The sequence below is a fragment of the Lucilia cuprina genome, chromosome 5 (assembly GCF_022045245.1).
Source record: "Lucilia cuprina isolate Lc7/37 chromosome 5, ASM2204524v1, whole genome shotgun sequence".
NCBI lineage: Eukaryota > Metazoa > Arthropoda > Insecta > Diptera > Calliphoridae > Lucilia > Lucilia cuprina.
In genome coordinates, this window is record NC_060953.1 from 7441024 (window position 1) to 7461202 (window position 20179).

Below are 20179 nucleotides of genomic sequence, written 5' to 3' on the forward strand. Positions count from 1 at the left end.
ACAGAACTGGAACAGAACTAGAACAGAACTAGAACAGAACTAGAACAGAACTAGAACAGAACTAGAACAGAACTAGAACAGAACTAGAACAGAACTAGAACAGAACTTTTGAATGAATTAAGAAGCCAATTCCAAGGAATTAGAAAGGTTAAAGAATTGGACAATCATCGATTTTGATTTGAAATTATGTATATTCAACTAGCTGAACAAGAAGTCAACTAGAATCGAACTGATGGAGAGCTGATCAGGAAGTAAAGTAAACCTTATCATGTGCTGAACTACAACTAAGCTAGAACTTTGTTTTAATCCACCTATTTGGCCTTTTGTTTAAATCTTTATAATTTATTAAAAGTAAAGAAACATTAAACACACTTTTAATTACCAATCTATAAGAAATATGACATTTCTAAACAATCTTAAACCTCAATAACCTTTTTTGTTGAAAATAACATTTAAAAATAAAAACCACATAAGAAACTACAGCCTTTTTTTTGAACAAAGTTGTTTAAACTTTTATTTTTGTATGCATAGTAAAGACACACCTTTAGTATCTATAATTGCTGAAAATGTCAGTTGTATAAACATTAAAATAAATTATTGAAAGAAATATAAAAAATATAAATAGACTTGTATTTGCTTAACATGTTCTAGTGTTCTTCAAGTCCATTTGTTGAAATATAGACTTTAAAAAAAAAAAAACGCAACCATGAATCATGCTAAAAAAGAATAAAAAAAAAGTACTTGAAACCAAAATTAAACACTTTTTTACATAAAAATAATAATATTCGTGGTTGTATGCAAACCACGTTCTTTTTTTCAACTTTACAATATCCGTCAATGAAATTTTGTTAAGAACAAAAAATGCTGCAGCCAATGCAAAGTGTTCTTTTAACAAAAAATTATTTATGTGTCTGTTTAAAAGTTTTCCTTTCAATCAAAGACAAGTCATCGTCTCAAGTACCTTTTTTCTGTTTAAACGTAGACGACGTTAGTTGTTGGGCAGGCAAAAACTATAAAAACAAATAGGGAAAAAAAGAAGTAAGAGTGGTTTGGGTTAATGTCTGCCAATTTTTTTTTATTCAGGTCTGGATTTGCGAGATATTTCTCTTAGTTCTATATAATTTTTCTGCTTTTTATTTAAACATTATTAAAGTTACAACCCAAAACCAGAGCTGAGATAGGACTAGAACTAAACTAGAACAGAACAGAACTAGAACTGAACCAGAACTGAACCAGAACTGAACCAGAACTGAACAAGAACTAGAACAGAACCAGAAATGAAAAAGTACTGAACTAGATCAGAAATAGAACACAACTAGAACAGAACTAGAACTGAACTAGAACTGAACTAGAACTGAACTAGAACTGAACTAGAACTGAACTAGAACTGAACTAGAACTGAACTAGAACTGAACTAGAACTGAACTAGAACTGAACTAGAACAGAACTAGAACTGAACTAGAACTGAACTAGAACTGACCTAGAACTGAACTAGAACTGAACTAGAACTGAACTAGAACTGAACTAGAACTGAACTAGAACTGAACTAGAACTGAACTAGAACTGAACTAGAACTGAACTAGAACTGAACTAGAACTGAACTAGAACTGAACTAGAACTGAACTAGAACTGAAGTAGAACTGAACTAGAACTGAACTAGAACTGAACTAGAACTGAACTAGAACTGAACTAGAACTGAACTAGAACTGAACTAGAACTGAACTATGGTGAGCTAGAACTGAACTAGATCTAAACCAGAACTAAACTACAACTGAATTAGAAACAAACAGAACCGAAGGTAAATAGTACTGGCCAAAAGTGATCTACAATCAGTTGTTCAAATATGTGGAATTATTTTCATACATACTTATGTAGTTTCTTTACAAAAATATGTGTACGTGATGAACCATAAATAGTTTTTAAATATTCTGTTATTTTACTCACTTTCAATTGTTTTAATTTTAATTTTCTTTTTTTTCAATTTTATTAAACAAACTTATAGGTCATTGAGTTTTAAAGTATGTTAACTATGAACGTTTCTTTTCTTTGCCATAAAAATAATAAGTACTTACATGACGCATATGGACAAGGTGTTGACGACGAAAACAATAATTTAACAGTTCAATATCAAGGTTATCAAATAAAACATTTTAATTAAATAAACAATAAACAGTGGGAGTCTCTTTTATAAAGATAAAATTAAAATTTTTAGGTAGACACTACTTTAGCATAAATAGGCTAAAATTTGAGGTCTAACAGCTGATCAAACAGCTGATTAGTTACAGTTTAAATTTCGATTCAAAATAAATGGACAAAATGTGCTGTAGAAGCTAAAAAGATACAAATTTAACTCCTCATTATGTTTCTGATACAAAATTACACATAGCAATCTTATGAGTCTAGAGTCTAAAGTCTCTTTTTATTTTAATAAACTATTAAATAATAAATATTGTGAAACACTTACAATTGCAGTCTGATATGCCGTCGCCTATAAGTTGTAAGCTAAAGTATCTAGTTACTTGATTAAGAAACAATTTAAACAAGTTAAGATGAATACCAACAAACCAAAATTAATATTAAATTGTGATTCACTTCAACTCAGGCATAATATTAATAATATTTTAAAATTTGTTTTTGCTTTAAATAAGACCTAAGAAAAACTGAAAAATTTTATAAATGTCTTCATTAGGACTGAACTAGAACTGAACTAGAACTGAACTAGAACTGAACTAGAACTGAACCAGAACTGAACTAGAACTGAACTAGAACTAAACTTTGTTGTTAAATTTTAGCACAATAACTGTTATTGTTAAAGATCAAATCTCGGGAGACGAGTTGAGAATTTAACACATTTTCTTTTACAAGCAAAATAACTGATTTTGTGAGCAATGTTATTTAAATATTTAAATAAAGGTAATTGAACTTTAAATTTTTAAACATTAAAATATTAAAGAAACATATATTCAACGTTCTTTCAGTTCTTGTTTAGTTCTAGTTCTGTTTAAGTTTAGTTATAGATCTATTCTAGTTTTGTTCTAGTTCTGCTCTAGTTCAGTTCTAGTTCTGTTCTGTTCTAGTTGTGTTCTAGTTGTGCTCTAGTTGTGTTCTAGTCCTATTCTAGTTCTGTTCTAGTTCTGTTCTAGTTCTGTTCTAGTTCTGTTCTAGTTCTGTTCTAGTTCTGTTCTAGTTCTGTTCTAGTTCTGTTCTAGTTCTGTTCTAGTTCTGTTCTAGTTCTGTTCTAGTTCTGTTCTAGTTCTGTTCTAGTTCTGTTCTAGTTCTGTTCTAGATCTATTCTAGTTCTGCTTCTTTTTGTACAAAAAAGTGTTTATTCAAAAAGGTTTGTTGCTTAAGTCTTTTGTTTCTACAGTTGAAACTTATGCTCTCTCTCTCATTTTGTGCTTGTTTCATAAGTCTTTTGAGTTTTTAAGTCGGTTTCTTTAATAATCCTTAATCCAACCAACAACAAAACACCCACTCCTGAGTGAGTGTTTTTTGAATTGAGTGAAAAGAAATATTAAATCATTTTATTTTTATTTCAATTAGGAAAAAGAAGTTTAAATTAAAAAAAAACGAGTTGATTCCTATCAACAACAAATACAACGATTATACTCAATACCAGACACGAGACAAAGACATAGTCTACCGGCATTCAAATTTACAATAACAACGACAAAGAGTTGAGTATAATTTTGGTTTTAAAAAAAGTGTGTGGTAGTTGTTGTTGTTGCTTTTTTATGTTTAATAAAATGTTTGTTTTTTTTTTTTGTAGTCTTTTTAATACCCGACTCAAAGTTGTCAGCAGGTAGAAGACAAACAGATACAATTTAAACGTGAACGTGTACGCAGGCTAAACGCTCGTCACAACGAGATATAAAATTTCGGTTTAAAGAAAAATACGTTTTGTTTCAAAAATCAATTTAAAACATTTGTGTCAATAAAAAAGTACAAAACAAATATTTAAAGAAAAAAGTAAATTTTAAAGAAATGTAAGAAAATAATTTTGGTAAAAAACCAGTTTAATAATAAAAATATTCTTTAAATTTAACAAAAAAAGTGTTTTATTTAAAACCCAAAATTCTTTAAAAAGAAACGAATTTTAGTGTTTTTTTCAACGTTTAAACAGAAAGTGTTTTAAAATAAGTTATAAAATTTATTTTTATAGCAATAAAATAAAAAACAACAAATTCCCAAAAGTAATGGAGATTTAAGAGATCTGTAAAGTGTCGTTAAAAAAAAACGTGTTTAAAAATTCCACCCCAAAAGTGTTTAATGATTTTTTTATTTTTTTATTAATTGATTAAAATTTAAATAAAAAAAATTGTATTCCCCAAATGATCTTTTTAGATTAGACATTGAACATTTAATCGAAAATCGTTTAAATATTTCTATTTCAATTCAACTAAAGATCATTTTTGATCATGTAGATTTTAAGAATTAATCGAAGATCATGATCATACAAATTTCAGCTTCAATTGAAACCATAAATTTTAGCTGCCATCGAAGATCACTGATCTTACCGATTTTAGATTTAACTGAAGATCGTTTTTTATCATGTAGATTTTAAGCATTAATCAAAGATCTATGATCATACAAATTTCAACTTCAATTGAATCCATAGATTTCAGCTTTAATTGAAGATCATTGATCATACCGATTTAAGATACAAGTGAAGATCGTTTTAAAGATCTGTGATCAAATCAATTCTAGCTTTAATTGAAACGATAGGTTTTAGCTTATATCGAAGATCACTGATCTTACCGGTTTAAGATTCAACTGAAGATCGTTTTTGAAAATATAAGAATTAAGCTTTAATTGAAGATTTATGATCAAATCAATTTTAGTTTCAATAGCAGCTATCGAAGATCATTGATCATCATATATGTTTAACACTATAACAGAAGATCTGTGATCAAATCAATTTTAGCTTCAATTGAAACCATAAACTTAAGCTTCCATCGAAGATCATTGATCTTATCGATTTAAGATTCAACTGAAGATCGTTTTTTGATCATATAAATATTAAGCTTTAATCGATGATCTCTGATCAAATCAATTTTGTTTTCAATCGAAACTCTAAATTTTACTTCTACGGAAGGTCATTGATCATACCGATTTTAGATTCAAGTGAAGATCGTTTTTGATCATATAAATTTCACATTTTAATCGAAGATCAAATGATCAAATCATTTTTAGCTTCAATTAAAGATCATTGATCACAACGATTTTATATTCAACTGAAGATCGTTTATGATCATTAAAATTTTAGGTTTAAATCGAAATCTTAGATTTTAGCTTCACTTTTTTGATCGTAGAATGTTGATCACATCAATTGTAGCTTTAAACGAAGATCTTTAATTAGATCAATTTAAGTTTTTTTTTACATCTTGTTCTTGATCAATCGTGGATCGTTGTACCTTTGATCGTAGATTGTTGATCACATTAACTTTAGCTTTCAACGAAGATCTTTAATAAGATCTAAGATCAATCTAAGATTTGGTAAATCTTGATCTTGATCAATCAAGAGAAGATCGTTGATCACACGTAATATATCCTTGATCGTAGAATGTTGATCACATAAATTTTAGCTTCAAACGACGATTTTATCACATAAATTTTAGCTTCAAACGAAGATTTTTTAATTAGATCAATTTAACAATTTTCAGATCTTGATCATGATCAATCAATTGCAAATCGTTGATCATACAAAATTTATCTTTGATCGTAGAATGTTGATCACATCAATTTTGGCCTTAAAAAGAAAATCTTCAAAAAGATCAATTTAAGGTTTTTTTCAGATCTTGTTCTTATCAATCGAAGATCGTTGATTGTAGAATATTGATCACAACAATTTTAGCTTTAAACGAAGATCTGTATTTAAAACAATTTAAAGTTTTTCAGTTCTCGATCTTGATCAGTCAATTGAAGATTTTTGATCACACATAATTTATCTTTGATCGTAGAATGTTGATCACATCAATTTTAGCTTTAAACGAAGATCTTTAATTAGATCATATTAAGCTTTTTTAGATCTTGATCAATCAATTGCAGATCGTTGATCATACTAAATGTATCTTTAATCGTAGAATGTTGATCACATAAACTAGATTAGTTTAAACGTTTTCATGTTTTGATCGTGAACAATCAGTCGAAGATCGTTGATTGTAGAATGTTGATTACAAAAATTTTAGCTTTAAATGAAGATCTTTATTTAAATCAAATTAAAGTTTTTTTTTAGTTATTGATCTTGATCAATCAATTGAAGATCATTGATTACTACTAAATTTATTTTTGATCGTAGAATTTAGATCACATCAAGTTTAAGCTTTAACCAAAGATTGTTTATTTGATCAATTTAAGCTTTTTCATATCTTCAATCAAACGAAGATCGTTAATCACTACTCAATTTATCTATGATCTTAGAATGTTGATCATGTCAATTTTAGATTTTTGTAGATCTTGATCCTTAAAAAGTCTTAGTTTAACTTTTAAGAAAAGATCTTTTAATGGATCAATTTTAGCTTCAGTAGTAGAGGTTCCTTTAATAACTGATTTGTAACTTTTATAGAAGATCTTTTAATAGCTTCAGCTTTAAAAGAAAAGATCTGTTCAACTTTAGTTTAAAGAACAAAAGTTTGAGATGAAAAAACATATAAATTACTTTGTTTAGCTGAAATAATGTTCTTCAAACTTTAACATAAATAATGATGACTATAATTTATTAAATGCTGAAAAAAACAAACAACAATAATAATAAAAAATCATCATAATTAAAACAGTGATGATAATGACAATGATGCGCCGCTGATGACCACAAGATGGAAGAGTTTTGTTTTTTAGTTTGTTTAGTGAAGAGAGAGGGAGAGAGAGAGAGTAAAACACAAAAACATTAAAAGTCAAGGCCATTAACACCATGAGGTCGGTTCGTCTGTCTGTCTTTCTTTCATTTTTTGTATAATATTATAAAAACAAATATAACTTTTAAATAAAAAAAGTAAAACTAACAACGAAACAACTTTAAAAATGAAGAATCTTAATAGAAAAAATTGAGTAAATGAAACATTTTGCAAAAGAAATCTAAAGAAATTCTTAAAAAAAAGCGAAAAAAAGTTTTGAAATAAAAGTGAATTAGTTTTATAAGATTGATTTATCTAATCATTTTTATAATTTCCTTTTTCGAAAATATAAATATTAATAAAAAACTAAAATAATTTTATACAAAAACCTGCTTTTGTTTTTATATTTTTTTAATTATTATTATTATTATTATTATTATTGCCAAACACCGTTACAAATTACTAAAGAATTATGCAAATTTTTTTACGGTTTTACGTCATTTGAATTAATTTTATAAAAAAAAACAAGTTATTAAATTTTTAAAATCACTGAGAGAAAAAAAAAGATCATTAATTATTTAAAAAAAAAAGATTAAAGTTTTAAACAATTTATTATTATATCAGGTAAAAGCTTAAATTGAACATTTTAATGATGTGTGTGATCGAGGCTAAAATTGAACAATTTAATGATCAGTGATCGCTGCTACAAATTGCACAATTTAAAGATCCCACTTAAAACTAATTAAAGATCTTTGATCGATGCTTTAATTGAACAAGTTAAAGATCTGTGATCTAGGCTTAAACTGAACAATTCAAAGATAAGTGATCGCTGCTACAAATTGCACAATGTAGAGATCACACTTAAAGCTAACGTATAAAAATTGAAAGATCATTGATAAAAGTAAAAAGTTTGACTTTTAAAAGCTTATTGATCAAAGCTTAAATTGAGCTGTTTAAAGATCTGTGATCGAGGCTTAAATTGAGCTTTTTAAAGATCTGTGATCGAGGCTAAAATTACACAAGTTAAAGATCTGTGATCGAGGCTAAAATTTGACGATTTGAAGATCTGTGATCGCTACTAAAAATTGCACAATTTGAAGATACGTCAAAGCTAACGTAAAGCTTAAATTAAGCTATTTTAAGGTCAGCGATTGAGGCAAAAATTGAAAAAGTTGAAGATCTGTGATCGAGGATAAAATTGAACAATTTAAAGATCTGTGATCGAGGCTTAAATTGAGCCTTTTAAAGATCTGTGATCGAGGCTAAAATTTGACAATTTAAAGATCTGTGATCGCGGCAATTTAAACATAACTTTAAAGCTAATGCATGACTATTGAACGATCATTGATCGAAGCTAAAATTGGACTTCTAAAAGATCATTAATCAATGATTAAATAAAGCTATATAAAGATCAGCGATCGAGGCTAAAATTGGACAATTTAAAGATCTGTGATCGAGGCTAAAATTAAAAAATTTTATGATCAGTGATCGTTGCTACAAATTGCACATTTTAAAGATTCCACTTAAAGCTAATGTATGAAAATTGAAAGATCATTGATAGAAGTAAAAAGTTTGACTTTTAAAAGTTTATTGTCCAAAGCTTAATATGAGCTTTTTAAAGATCTGTGATCGAGGCTAAAATTGAATAAGTTAAAGATCTATGATCGAGGATAAAAGTGAACAATTTAAAGATCTATAATCGAGGCTTAAATTGCACAATTTAAAGATCTATAATCGAGGTTTAAATTGTACAATTTAAAGATCAGTGAACTCGGCTAAAATTTGAAGATCTCATTAAAGCTAATGAATGACTATTAAAAGATCATTGATCGAGGCTTGGTCGTTTAAAAGATCATTAATCAAAGCTTAAATAAAGCTATTTAAAGAGGCTTAAATTGAACAATATAAAGATCTGTGATCGCCGCTAAAATTGGACAATTTAATGATTTGTGATCGCGGCAATTTAAACATAACTTTAAAGCTAATGCACTATTGAAAGATCATTGATCGAAGCTAAAATTGGACCTCTAAAAGATCATTAATGAATGCTTAAATAAAGTTATTTAAAGTTCAGCGATCGCTGACAATTTAAAGATCTGTGATCGCTGCCAAAATTGGACAATTAAAAAAAGGTGATCGCGGCTAAAACTGGACAATTTGAAGATAACTTTAAAGCTAATGCATGACTATTAAAAGATCTCTGATCGATGCTAAAATTGGACGTTTAAAAGATCATTAATCAAAGCTTAAATTAAGCTATTAAATGATCGACGATCGAGGCTAAAACTATTTTTAGTTGAAGCTAAAATCGATGCGTTCAATGATATTCAAAATTAAAAATTTATATGAACAAAACGATCTTTAGTTGAAGCTAAACTCGGTGTATCAATAATCTGCGATAGATGCTAAAAACTATGGTTTCGATTGAAAGTAAAGAAAGTAATCAAAAAGATCTTTGATTAAAGCCTAAAATTGATATGATCAAGAACGATATTTAGTTGAATTTAAAATCGGTTTGATCAATGATCTTCTAAAACGATCTTTAGTTGAAATCTTAAATAGAAGCTAATGATTGAAACTAAAGAAAGATCTTTGATTAAAGCCTAAAATTGATATGATCATGAACGATCTTTAGTTGAATTTTGAATCGGCCTGATCAATGATCTTCAGTAGAAGCTAAAATTGATTTAGATTGCAGCTTTATTTATTGTGGTCAAAAGTCTTATAATAAAGCTAAAATTCTTTCAATCAATGATCCACGATCGTTGTTAAATTTGTGGTGATCAAAGATTTTCGATTGGAGCTAAAATTGGTTTGAAAGAAGATCATTAATTAAAGCTACATTTGTTGTGATTTAAAGATCATTCTTCTTGATAGAAGCTAGAAATTTTTTATAAAGATCTATGATTGGAGCTAAAATTTAAGAATAAAAAGAGTTCTGATCAATGATCTTTAATTGCAACTGAAATAGTTGCGATCAATGATCTTTGTTTAAAGTTAAATTGTATGTGATCAATGATCTTCGATTAAAGTTCAATTGTATGTGATCAAAGATCCTATAATTGTTGTGATCAGAGATCTTTGTTTAAACCTCAATTGTAAGTAATCAATGATCTTCGTTTGAAGTTAAATTGTATGTGATCAATGATCATCGTTTAAAGTTAAATTGTATGTGATCAATGATCCTCGATTGAAACTAAAATTGGTTTTTTAAAAGATCCTTAATTAGAGCTACTTTTGTTGTGATCAAAGATCATTCTTCTTCTTCTTGATTGCAGCTAAAAATGGTTTATAAAGATCTATGATTAGAGCTAAAATTTAAGAAGAAAAGTGTTGTGATTAAAGATCTTTGATGATCAGTGACCTTTGTATAGACCTCAATTGTATGTGATCAATAATCTTCGTTAGAAGTTAAATTGTATGTGATCTAAGATCTTCGATTGAAACTAAAATTGGTTTTATAAAAGATCCTCAATTAAAGCTAATGTTGTTGTGATCTAAGATCATTCTTCTTCTTGATAGATGCTGAAATTGTTGTGATTAAAGATATTCGATTAAAGTTTTATTGAATATGATCAATGGACTTAGTTTAAAGTTAAATTGTATGTGATCAAAGATCCTAAAATTGTTTTGATCAGAGAACTTTGTTTAGATCTCAATTGTATGTGATCAAAGATCCTCTATAAGCTTAAATTCATCTAATAGAAGTTAAAATTGAACTGATCAAAGATCTTCTTTGTTTTATCTGATCTTCTATTAAAACTGAAACAAACTCAACTAATTGTTATTATTTAATAACTTTATTATTTACTTAATACTTTATAAATGTCTACAGTTAAAGTGTGCTGATCGCGTTTCTTTTAAAAATTAAACAACAAAAAACTGACCAATAGAAAAATACAAAGAAAATTATATTTAGCCCCAAGATTTAATTACTAAACGTGATTAATGATAATTATATTTTATTCACGCATTTATTACAGATTTATAACAATGTAAAGCAGAAGTAACAAATACCAAAAAAAAGGTGTGAATTTAGACACGTAAATGAACTTAACAAAAAAAAAAGAGAGCATTTCCGATATATGTGGGGTAAATAATAAAATTTCATCATAAACAATTTTTGGAGGATTTCATTGAATTAAAATTAAATTAGTACACAAAACATAAATACGACCTTAATGATAATGATGATGACGATGACGTTTTTTTCTTCATTTGGTTGGTAAAATACAAACGAAGTTAATCAAACAAAAACAAAATGGAATAAAAATTGGCAACTTTATAAACCAAAATAAATATGAATTGAAATAACAAAAAAAAAAACAAGTTTACATTTTAGTTTAGTTATAATTTATTTACATAAAATGACAATAACTACAAGAAACATTATAATGAAATGATATGATCATCATGATCGTCTGCATGATCGTCGTCTGTTTTATTTGAATTTATTTGAATTTATTTATAAACAATATTTTCAGACAGTTAATAGTAATTGTCCAAAAAAAACTGACTTTCTTACTCTCTCTCTCTCTCTCTTTTGTTATTTTAATGAGAAGTAAAACTTGTTATAATTGTTTGGTCTTTTATTAATTTTGCCAAAAATTGTGCGATTTTATAAAAAAAGGGCTAAATTACAACCATTTTATAAATGGTTTATTTACACGTTAACCCTGACCTAATTTATTTTATTGTAAAACTTTAAAATATATAAACAAACAAGAAATCATCTGTTTTCTTTAACATGACAACGTTTTTGTTTTCAATCACGTGCTTAAAGGTCAAATATAAACAGTCTACTCTTTCCCTAGACCTGAATCGAAGATTCAATTAAAGATTCTATCGAAGATCTTTAATATGTCAATTGTTTGCCTTCGACTAAATAAATAATAAATGATCCCTTATTTAGATTTAATTCCAGTAAACGATCATTAATCAGAACAATTTTATGCTCAATTGTTCAATTTAGCTTGAATTATAAGCTAGTTCTGTTCTAATTTTGTGCTAATTCTGTTCTAGTTCCGTTCTAGTTTTGTTTTAGTTCTGTTCTAGTTCTGTTTTAGTTCTGTTCTAGTTCTGTTCTAGTTCTGTTCTAGTTCTGTTCTAGTTCTGTTCTAGTTCTGTTCTAGTTCTGTTCTAGTTCTGTTCTAGTTCTGTTCTAGTTCTGTTCTAGTTCTGTTCTAGTTCTGTTCTAGTGTTGTTCTAGTTCTGTTCTAGTTCTGTTCTAGTTCTGTTCTAGTTCTGTTCTAGTTCTGTTCCAGTTCTGTTCTAGTTTAATTTTAGATTTAGTTCTAGTTCTATTTTAGTTCTGTTCTAGTTCTTTTCTAATTCTAGTTCCGTTCTTGTTTTATCCCAGTTCTGTCTATAGTCTATAGTTCAGACTATGGATCATCCTATACTCCAATACAAATAATCCTCTCGCAGTTAAATTTTGTGTTTAAACCTCAATCATCTATAATTTTTTTTAAAAAATATTTTAAAATAATTTTGTTTCCTTTCAAATCTTTAGGTTTTGTTTCTTTATTTCGTCGATATTTTTGTTCATTTCTTTTTCTTAATCATATTTATTTGTTTAACTTCTTTTTGGCACCAATTTATTTATAAACATATCCATTGATTTCCTATTCAAAACTGGCTCAAGATATAAAAACTGTCATGCTTTGATTGATTGGATATAATAAAATAAAATTAAAAATAAATTAAACTATTTCATTACCAATTTCATTTTAACTTGGCATTATTTGTGATTAATCCAATAAAAAGAAATGACATAATTTCTTTAAATGGTTTAATTTTTATAAGTAACCTAACTGGTATAACAAATTGGTGTAACGATATAAATGTATAGAAAAAATAATAAAGATAAAAGAGAGCAAGTACAAGATAAACTTTCTTCGCCAATATTGTGTGAGTCCCTAAAGCTGAAAAATATATATTTATTGGCTTTTCTATCTATTACCTAAGTTTTGTGGCAATAGCTTTACTAATTTAGAAAATATAAAACATTTTCCTTAAAAACCACCTATACGTATGAGTATTATTAATTTTGTTCGAAAATTTTCAAAAATTAAATAAAAATAGAAATCTTGAATATTTTAAAATTTAAACAAAAATCAAAATTAGGAAAGAGATTAGATTAACTGAATCTTAAATAAATTTAATTAGTAAAATAACTAACACTTCATAATAGGATTTTTAATAGAACTCAAATTTTATAAAAATTGTTCAAACAGTTTTTCATTTAATTTATAAATTAAATGTAAATCATGTAATTTATTTCCAAATTTTTCTCACGTTGCTTAAAACCTATCTTTGTTTGATGTCAAACTTTTTTTGAATAAACTATAGTTAATTTGTGTATTATTCATTCAAAATAATTTTTATTACTTTCATTGATTTAACAGAATTAGAACAGAACATAGAACTTGAACAAACTAGAACAAACTAGAACACAACTAGAACACAACTAGAACAGAACTAGAACAGAACTAGAACAGAACTAGAACAGAACTGAATTGGAATTGAATAAGAACTGAACTAGAACTGAACTAGAACTGAACTAGAACTGAACTAGAACTGAACTAGAACTGAACTAGAACTGAACTAGAACTGAACTAGAACTGAACTAGAACTGAACTAGAACTGAACTAGAACTGAACTAGAACTGAACTAGAACTGAACTAAAGAACTAGAACTGAACTAGAACAGAACTAGAACTGAACTAAAACTGAACTAGAACTGAACTAAAACTGAAATAGAACTGAACTAGAACTGAACTAGAACTGAATAAGAATTGAATAAGAACTGAATAAGAATTGAATAAGAACTGAATAAGAACTGAATATGAACTGAATAAGAACTGAACTAGAACTGAACTAGAACAGAACTAGAACAGAACTAGAACAGAACTAGAACAGAACTAGAACAGAACTAGAACAGAACTAGAACAGAACTAGAACAGAACTAGAACAGAACTAGAACAGAACTAGAACAGAACTAGAACAGAACTAGAACAGAACTAGAACAGAACTAGAACAGAACTAGAACAGAACTAGAACAGAACTAGAACAGAACTAGAACAGAACTAGAACAGAACTAGAACTGAACTAGAACTAAACTAGAACTGAACTAAAACTGAACTAGAACTGAATAAGAATTGAATAAGAACTGAATAAGAATTGAATAAGAACTGAATAAGAACTGAATAAGAACTGAATAAGAACTGAATAAGAACTGAATAAGAACTGAATAAGAACTGAACTAGAACTGAACAGAACAGAACTAGAACAGAACTAGAACAGAACTAGAACAGAACTAGAACAGAACTAGAACAGAACTAGAACAGAACTAGAACAGAACTAGAACAGAACTAGAACAGAACTAGAACAGAACTAGAACAGAACTAGAACAGAACTAGAACAGAACTAGAACAGAACTAGAACAGAACTAGAACAGAACTAGAACAGAACTAGAACACAACTAGAACGGAACTAGAACAGAACTAGAACAGAACTAGAACAGAACTAGAACAGAACTAGAACAGAACTAGAACAGAAATAGAACAGAACTAGAACAGAACTAGAACAGAACTAGAACAGAACTAGAACAGAACTAGAACAGAACTAGAACAGAACTAGAACAGAACTAGAACAGAACTAGAACAGAACTAGAACTGAACTAGAACAGAACTAAAACTGAACAAATTTCTAATAATCGCAAATTTATTTGCTTTAAAGTTGGCATCACTGCTGTATATACTTTTGTTTATAAACTTTTATATGTTTATAAACATTTGTGGATTTTTTTTTCATTTAAATAACAAATGTTTTTAATAGCCAAACTGACCATTAAACTATAATTAAGCTATTAACAGCAAACGTACATTTTATAAACAAATTAGAAAAAAAAAATGATTTTTAATCTAAAGGTCAAACTTTAGAGTTATTATTTTTTTTTTATTTAACGCTCTGTCTGTTAGACATTAAATTGCAATTAAATTGCCAAACTTTGAATTTAAGATGTTAATAAACTATTCTTTTTATCTTGAGAAGAAGTGGAAGTTTAAAAAAAAACTAATGTAATATTATTATGTAAGTAACAGATCAATTTAAGTTTATGTTTTATTACAAGTTTAATTGACCATGGTTGGTTTTAAGAATAATTGTTAAACTAAATTTTTTATAATAATTTAACAAAATATTTATTGTTTTGTTTACGACAAATAACAACAACAAAAAAACCATAAGCGGAAGATATTTAGTTTAAAGAAAAGAAACTAATTTATTTAAAGAGTTATGTGTGAGTTACATAATGTGTTGATATAGACAATATTAAAGTTGCTGCTAAGCAACCTGGTGGCATGCCACCAAATAGAAAAAAATAACAACATTTAATGGCAAATAATAATAAATAAATACAAAAACTAAATAGAGTGTCTTTAGTTCAAGCTAAAAAAAGTTTAAAATCTTAAGAAAAACACGCTTAAAGAGACATCATGCAACATTTAACAGACGACAGACGAGCGTAACGTAAACAAACCATATTACTCACTCTAAGTGGTATGAATAGTGGCAGGTAGGCTTCAATTATAGTGTTAAAGCACCAAAAGAAAATTATAAAATTTTGAAATGATTTTTTTGAAAAAATAAAACCTCAAATAGTATATGGTTACACTCAAAAAGCAGTGGTGGGTTTACAACGGCAACAGGGGCCGATAGTAAATGAAAATTATATTAAAACACAAAACGAACATCTACTAAATATAAAAATATTTTCATTATTTTAAATTTCACATCTTAATGACTATTTTTTTCTCAATTCTCCCTAACCTCTTCATGCCCATCACTGTTTCCTAACCATACCTAATGTTTACATTCCATTCCAGCCTGCTATTGCCTTACCGAGTGACAACAGTCTTAGCTGCAAAAATAACACCAACAAAATCGTTAGAAAAAGTTGTTGGTCTATTAACATGTTTCATTCATTATTTTTATTTCGCTGCCATTTATTTGTTTAATTTTTTCTCACTTTTTGTTTTATTCAAAATTTATGTTTCAGTGTGTTAATAATGCCAAATATGTTATGTTGGTTACTATTTCTTTTTTTTTCATTCAATTATTTATTAAAACAATAAATTGAATAATTGTTGCTACTGGTCGTTATGTTAACATTTGACGAATAATGTTAAGTTTAAATACAATGGAAGCGACAGGCGAATGGGTAGACTGTAGATCGTAGTACAAACTATTGATCAGTCTTTAAACGAGGCTATATACATTCACAGTCTAGACAACAAATTAGTTAAGAGATATGTTCTAGTTCTGTACTAGTTCTGTTCTAGTTCTGTTCTAGTTCTGTTCTAGTTCTGTTCTAGTTCTGTTCTAGTTCTGTTCTAGTTCTGTTCTAGTTCTGTTCTAGTTCTGTTCTAGTTCTGTTCTAGTTCTGTTCTAGTTCTGTTCTAGTTCTGTTCTAGTTCTGTTCTAGTTCTGTTCTAGTTCTGTTCTAGTTCTGTTCTAGTTCTGTTCTAGTTCTGTTCTATTCTGTTCTAGTTCTGTTCTAGTTCTGTTCTAGTTCTGTTCTAGTTCTGTTCTAGTTCTGTTCTAGTTCTGTTCTAGTTCTGTTCTAGTTCTGTTCTACTTATGCTCCAGTTCAATAGAGAAATAAAAATTTAAATTTTTCTCAAATCTTCTTTTATTACAGCTGCCCCCTTTTCCTGCAACCAAACTACACACAAATCTCCGAAATGAAACGACGAAAACTCTTAATCTACTGGTCAGCTTTACATGCCGGCCTAAGTTTGGTAACCTTTCTTACTCTATTACTAGCACAACAGGCGGATGCCGCTATTATACCACCACCCTGGAGTGATCCGGAAAAGAATCCTTGTGCCACCATGCCCGGCGGTTGGCAATTATTGTATTGGCCTCCTTTAAAGAAATGTTTTAAAATATTCACCATTGGTTATCCCTGTCCGGAAACAATGGAATTAGGCCCTACAGCCTCTATTGGTTCTAGTAAAAAGAAATCTATATCTAACGCTCCTCTAGCTGAATGTCGATGTCCCCCAGGCACTGTACTAAGTGCAAAAAACAATAAATGTTATAAAATATTCGAAAGGGGACCTTGCAATAAGGGTCAGTATTTCAGTCCGATAGCAGAGACACAATTAGGAATCAAGAGGTAGAAGACAATAGTAAAATGTTTATGTTTAAAATAATTTGTTTTTTCTTATATAATTTTATAGAACGACGAATCGTTGGGGTGTTTGTAAAACTCCGAGATCTTGCCCAGATGATATGGTATTTTGGCCAAAGGATGGCAAGTGTTATACGAAATTAACCAAAGGACCCTGTACCAAAGGAAAGCTAATAGTATTAAATGATGAAGGTTTGGCCGAGTGTCAGGTGGGTAAAAAAAGAGAGATAATGATATTTCAGTTCTGTTTAAGTTCAGTTCTAGTTCTGTTCTAGTTCTGTTCTAGTTCTGTTCTAGTTCTGTTCTAGTTCTGTTCTAGTTCAGTTCTAGTTCTGTTCTAGTTCTGTTCTAGTTCTGTTCTAGTTCTGTTCTAGTTCTGTTCTAGTTCTGTTCTAGTTCTGTTCTAGTTCTGTTCTAGTTCTGTTCTAGTTCTGTTCTAGTTCTGTTCTAGTTCTGTTCTAGTTCTGTTCTAGTTCTGTTCTAGTTCTGTTCTAGTTCTGTTCTAGTTCTGTTCTAGTTCTTTTCTAGTTCTGTTCTAGTTCTGTTCTAGTTCTGTTCAAGTTCTGTTCAAGTTCTGTTCAAGTTCTGTTCAAGTTCTGTTTTAGTTCTGTTCTAGTTCTGGTCTAGTTCTGTTCTAGTTCTGTTCTAGTTCTGTTCTAGTTCTGTTCTAGTTCTGTTCTAGTTCTGTTCTAGTTCTGTTCTAGTTCTGTTCTAGTTCTGTTCTAGTTCTGTTCTAGTTCTGTTCTAGTTCTGTTCTAGTTCTGTTCTAGTTCTGTTCTAGTTCTGTTCTAGTTCTGTTCTAGTTCTGTTGTAGTTCTGTTGTAGTTCTGTTCTAGTTCTGTTCCAGTTTTGTATAGCTTTAATTCACTCTCTCTTTTCAGTGTCAAAATTCTGGACCCTTAAGTCCTTATTTTTATGATTTAGAAGAAACCTGTCATGAACATTATACCAAAGGTCCTTGCTCCACACCGGGACATCTATTTTTACCGGGAGGACGTTGTGATTGTCATCGTTTCCTGCCTCACTATCACGAAGAGCAACAAATGTGCTATGAATTAAGTACAAAATAAAAAAATCCTTTAAATCCACTAGAAGGAAAAAGAGAATTAATCTTTCTTTTATAATCTTTTTTTAGATTCTCCTGGTCCTTGTCCCCCGGGTCATGTTTTCATAGTGCCCGAAAATAGTAGCGTCAATGATAATGAGTCATATGGTCTTATATTTTCAAGAGCCAAATGCCAGTGTAAAGATGGTTATGTACCTTGGTCCGATGGTTTATGTTATCGTCTTTATACTAGAGGACCCTGTGGACCCGATGAATTTCTTTTGAATGCTACAACTTGTACACGAAATTTTTGTGGTAAAAATCGTTTATATTTTCCCGATCAGAAGCAATGTTACCGCATAGGTTCACAAGGACCCTGTGATCTCTATCAGGTGGTGGTATTCGATTTTACCGCCCGTCCCTCGGTAGATGGCATATCCTATAATGGTATGTGTGGCTGTGCTGGGGTTATTAAGAATCTAGATCAACAATGCTCTACCCCCGAAGAATCAACTACAAATACTTGTGAATCCACTCCGGGAATGGTAGAGTTAGAGGGTAATTGTTATAAATTATATAGTAGAGGACCCTGCGGACCGGGACAATGGTTGGAACCTATTAAGTCTTTAACTCTGGATACAGCTAGATCAATACAAACTAAAGCTAAATGTGTTTGCCGTCCCGGTTATACACCCGCAGAGAGAGCAGCTAATATGACAACGGCCGGTGTGCAACAGTGTAATGCACCCACTGTGGGTTTAGCCAGGTATTTGACGCAACATTCTCTAAGTCAACGACAAAATTCCAAATTCTCTACCAGCTTTACCATGACTAATTTTCAATTCTAAGATAAATTTCTTACTAATTGTAAACCTCTTGCTGTAAATAATTAAAATTTTCAGGAATTTAGAAAACAAGACTGCATGTTTGATCCTAAAACTTTCTTCCTCTAAATATATATACAATCTTCTAAAACTTTGCATGTTGTCTCTACATTTTGTATATTCTTTTAAAATACTTTCAAATACGTTTTTAAAACTCGTTAAGACTTAAAAAGTATGTGGTGGTTTTTACACATTCCCTGTATAAGTATATCGTGTCTAAGCATGTTTCTGTTTATATTCATTTGAAATCTATATTTTTATTTAATCTTAATTTTATTTTGATTTTTAGATGGTTTTTAGAAATATTTGGTTAAAATCTCCCGACTCAATGCGCAAAAAATGCAAAAACTAAATTTTTATTTTAAGTAATATTTAAGTTTAGTGTTTATGTTTATAAAATTTATTATATAGTTTTAAGATCTTTAAAATGTTAAATTTAAGTTTGTGCCATTATTATAGAGAAAAGCAAATTATACGAAAATGAAATAAATTATAAATACTCGAATAATTTAATAACTGTGATTATCTGTCTTTATTTAAAAACAAATACAGAACTAGAATAGAGTTAGAACTGAACTAGAACTAAACTAGAACTGAACTCGAACTGAACTAGAAATGAACTAGAACTGAACTAGAACTGAACTAGAACTGAACTACAACTGAACTAGAACTGAACTAGAACTGAACTAGAACTGAACTACAACTGAACTAGAACTGAACTAGAACTGAACTAGAACTGAACTAGAACTGAACTAGAACTGAACTAGGACTAAACTAGAACTGAACTAGGACTAAACTAGAACTGAACTAGAACTGAACTAGAACTGAACTAGAACTGAACTAGAACTGAACTAGAACTGAACTAGAACTGAACTAGAACTAAACTAGAACTGAACTAGAGTGGAACTAGAACTAAACTAGAACTAAACTAGAACTGAACTAGAACTGTACTAGAACTAAAGTTGAACTGAAGTAGAACTGAAGTAGAACTGAACTAGAACTGAACTAGAACTGAACTAGAACTGAACTAGAACTGAACTAGAACTGAACTAGAACTGAACTAGAACTGAACTAGAACTGAACTAGAACTGAACTAGAACTGAACTAGAACTGAACTAGAACTGAACTAGAAATGAACTAGAACTGAACTAGAACTGAACTAGAACTGAACTAGAACTGAACTAGAACTGAACTAGAACTGAACTAGAACTGAACTAGAA

General features: G+C 29.1%; 1 protein-coding gene across 2 annotated transcripts; it reads left to right on the forward strand.

Moving 5' to 3' along the window:
* The first annotated feature begins 3830 nt into the window (after nt 1-3830).
* LOC111685867 lies at nt 3831-19475 on the forward strand. Of its 2 annotated transcripts, XM_046951615.1 has the most exons (6): nt 3831-3986; nt 16536-17015; nt 17080-17239; nt 17912-18089; nt 18166-18841; nt 19249-19475. In XM_046951615.1, exons 2-6 carry the CDS (start codon nt 16579-16581, stop codon nt 19271-19273), a joined length of 1476 nt encoding a protein of 491 aa, XP_046807571.1. In that variant the 5' UTR covers nt 3831-3986; nt 16536-16578; the 3' UTR covers nt 19274-19475. The 2 variants fall into 2 exon arrangements, with proteins under 2 accessions (XP_046807571.1, XP_046807570.1); XM_046951614.1 differs by having other exon boundaries at nt 18166-19475.
* The last annotated feature ends 704 nt before the right edge of the window (nt 19476-20179 follow it).

Coding starts and splice junctions, on each gene's coding strand:
- LOC111685867 (XM_046951614.1), top strand. CDS start 16,579: ATGAAACGACGAAAACTCTTAATCTACTGGTCAGCTTTACATGCCGGC. Junction 17,016..17,079: donor ACACAATTAGGAATCAAGAG/GTAGAAGACAAT, acceptor ATAATTTTATAG/AACGACGAATCGTTGGGGTG. Junction 17,240..17,911: donor AAGGTTTGGCCGAGTGTCAG/GTGGGTAAAAAA, acceptor CTCTCTTTTCAG/TGTCAAAATTCTGGACCCTT.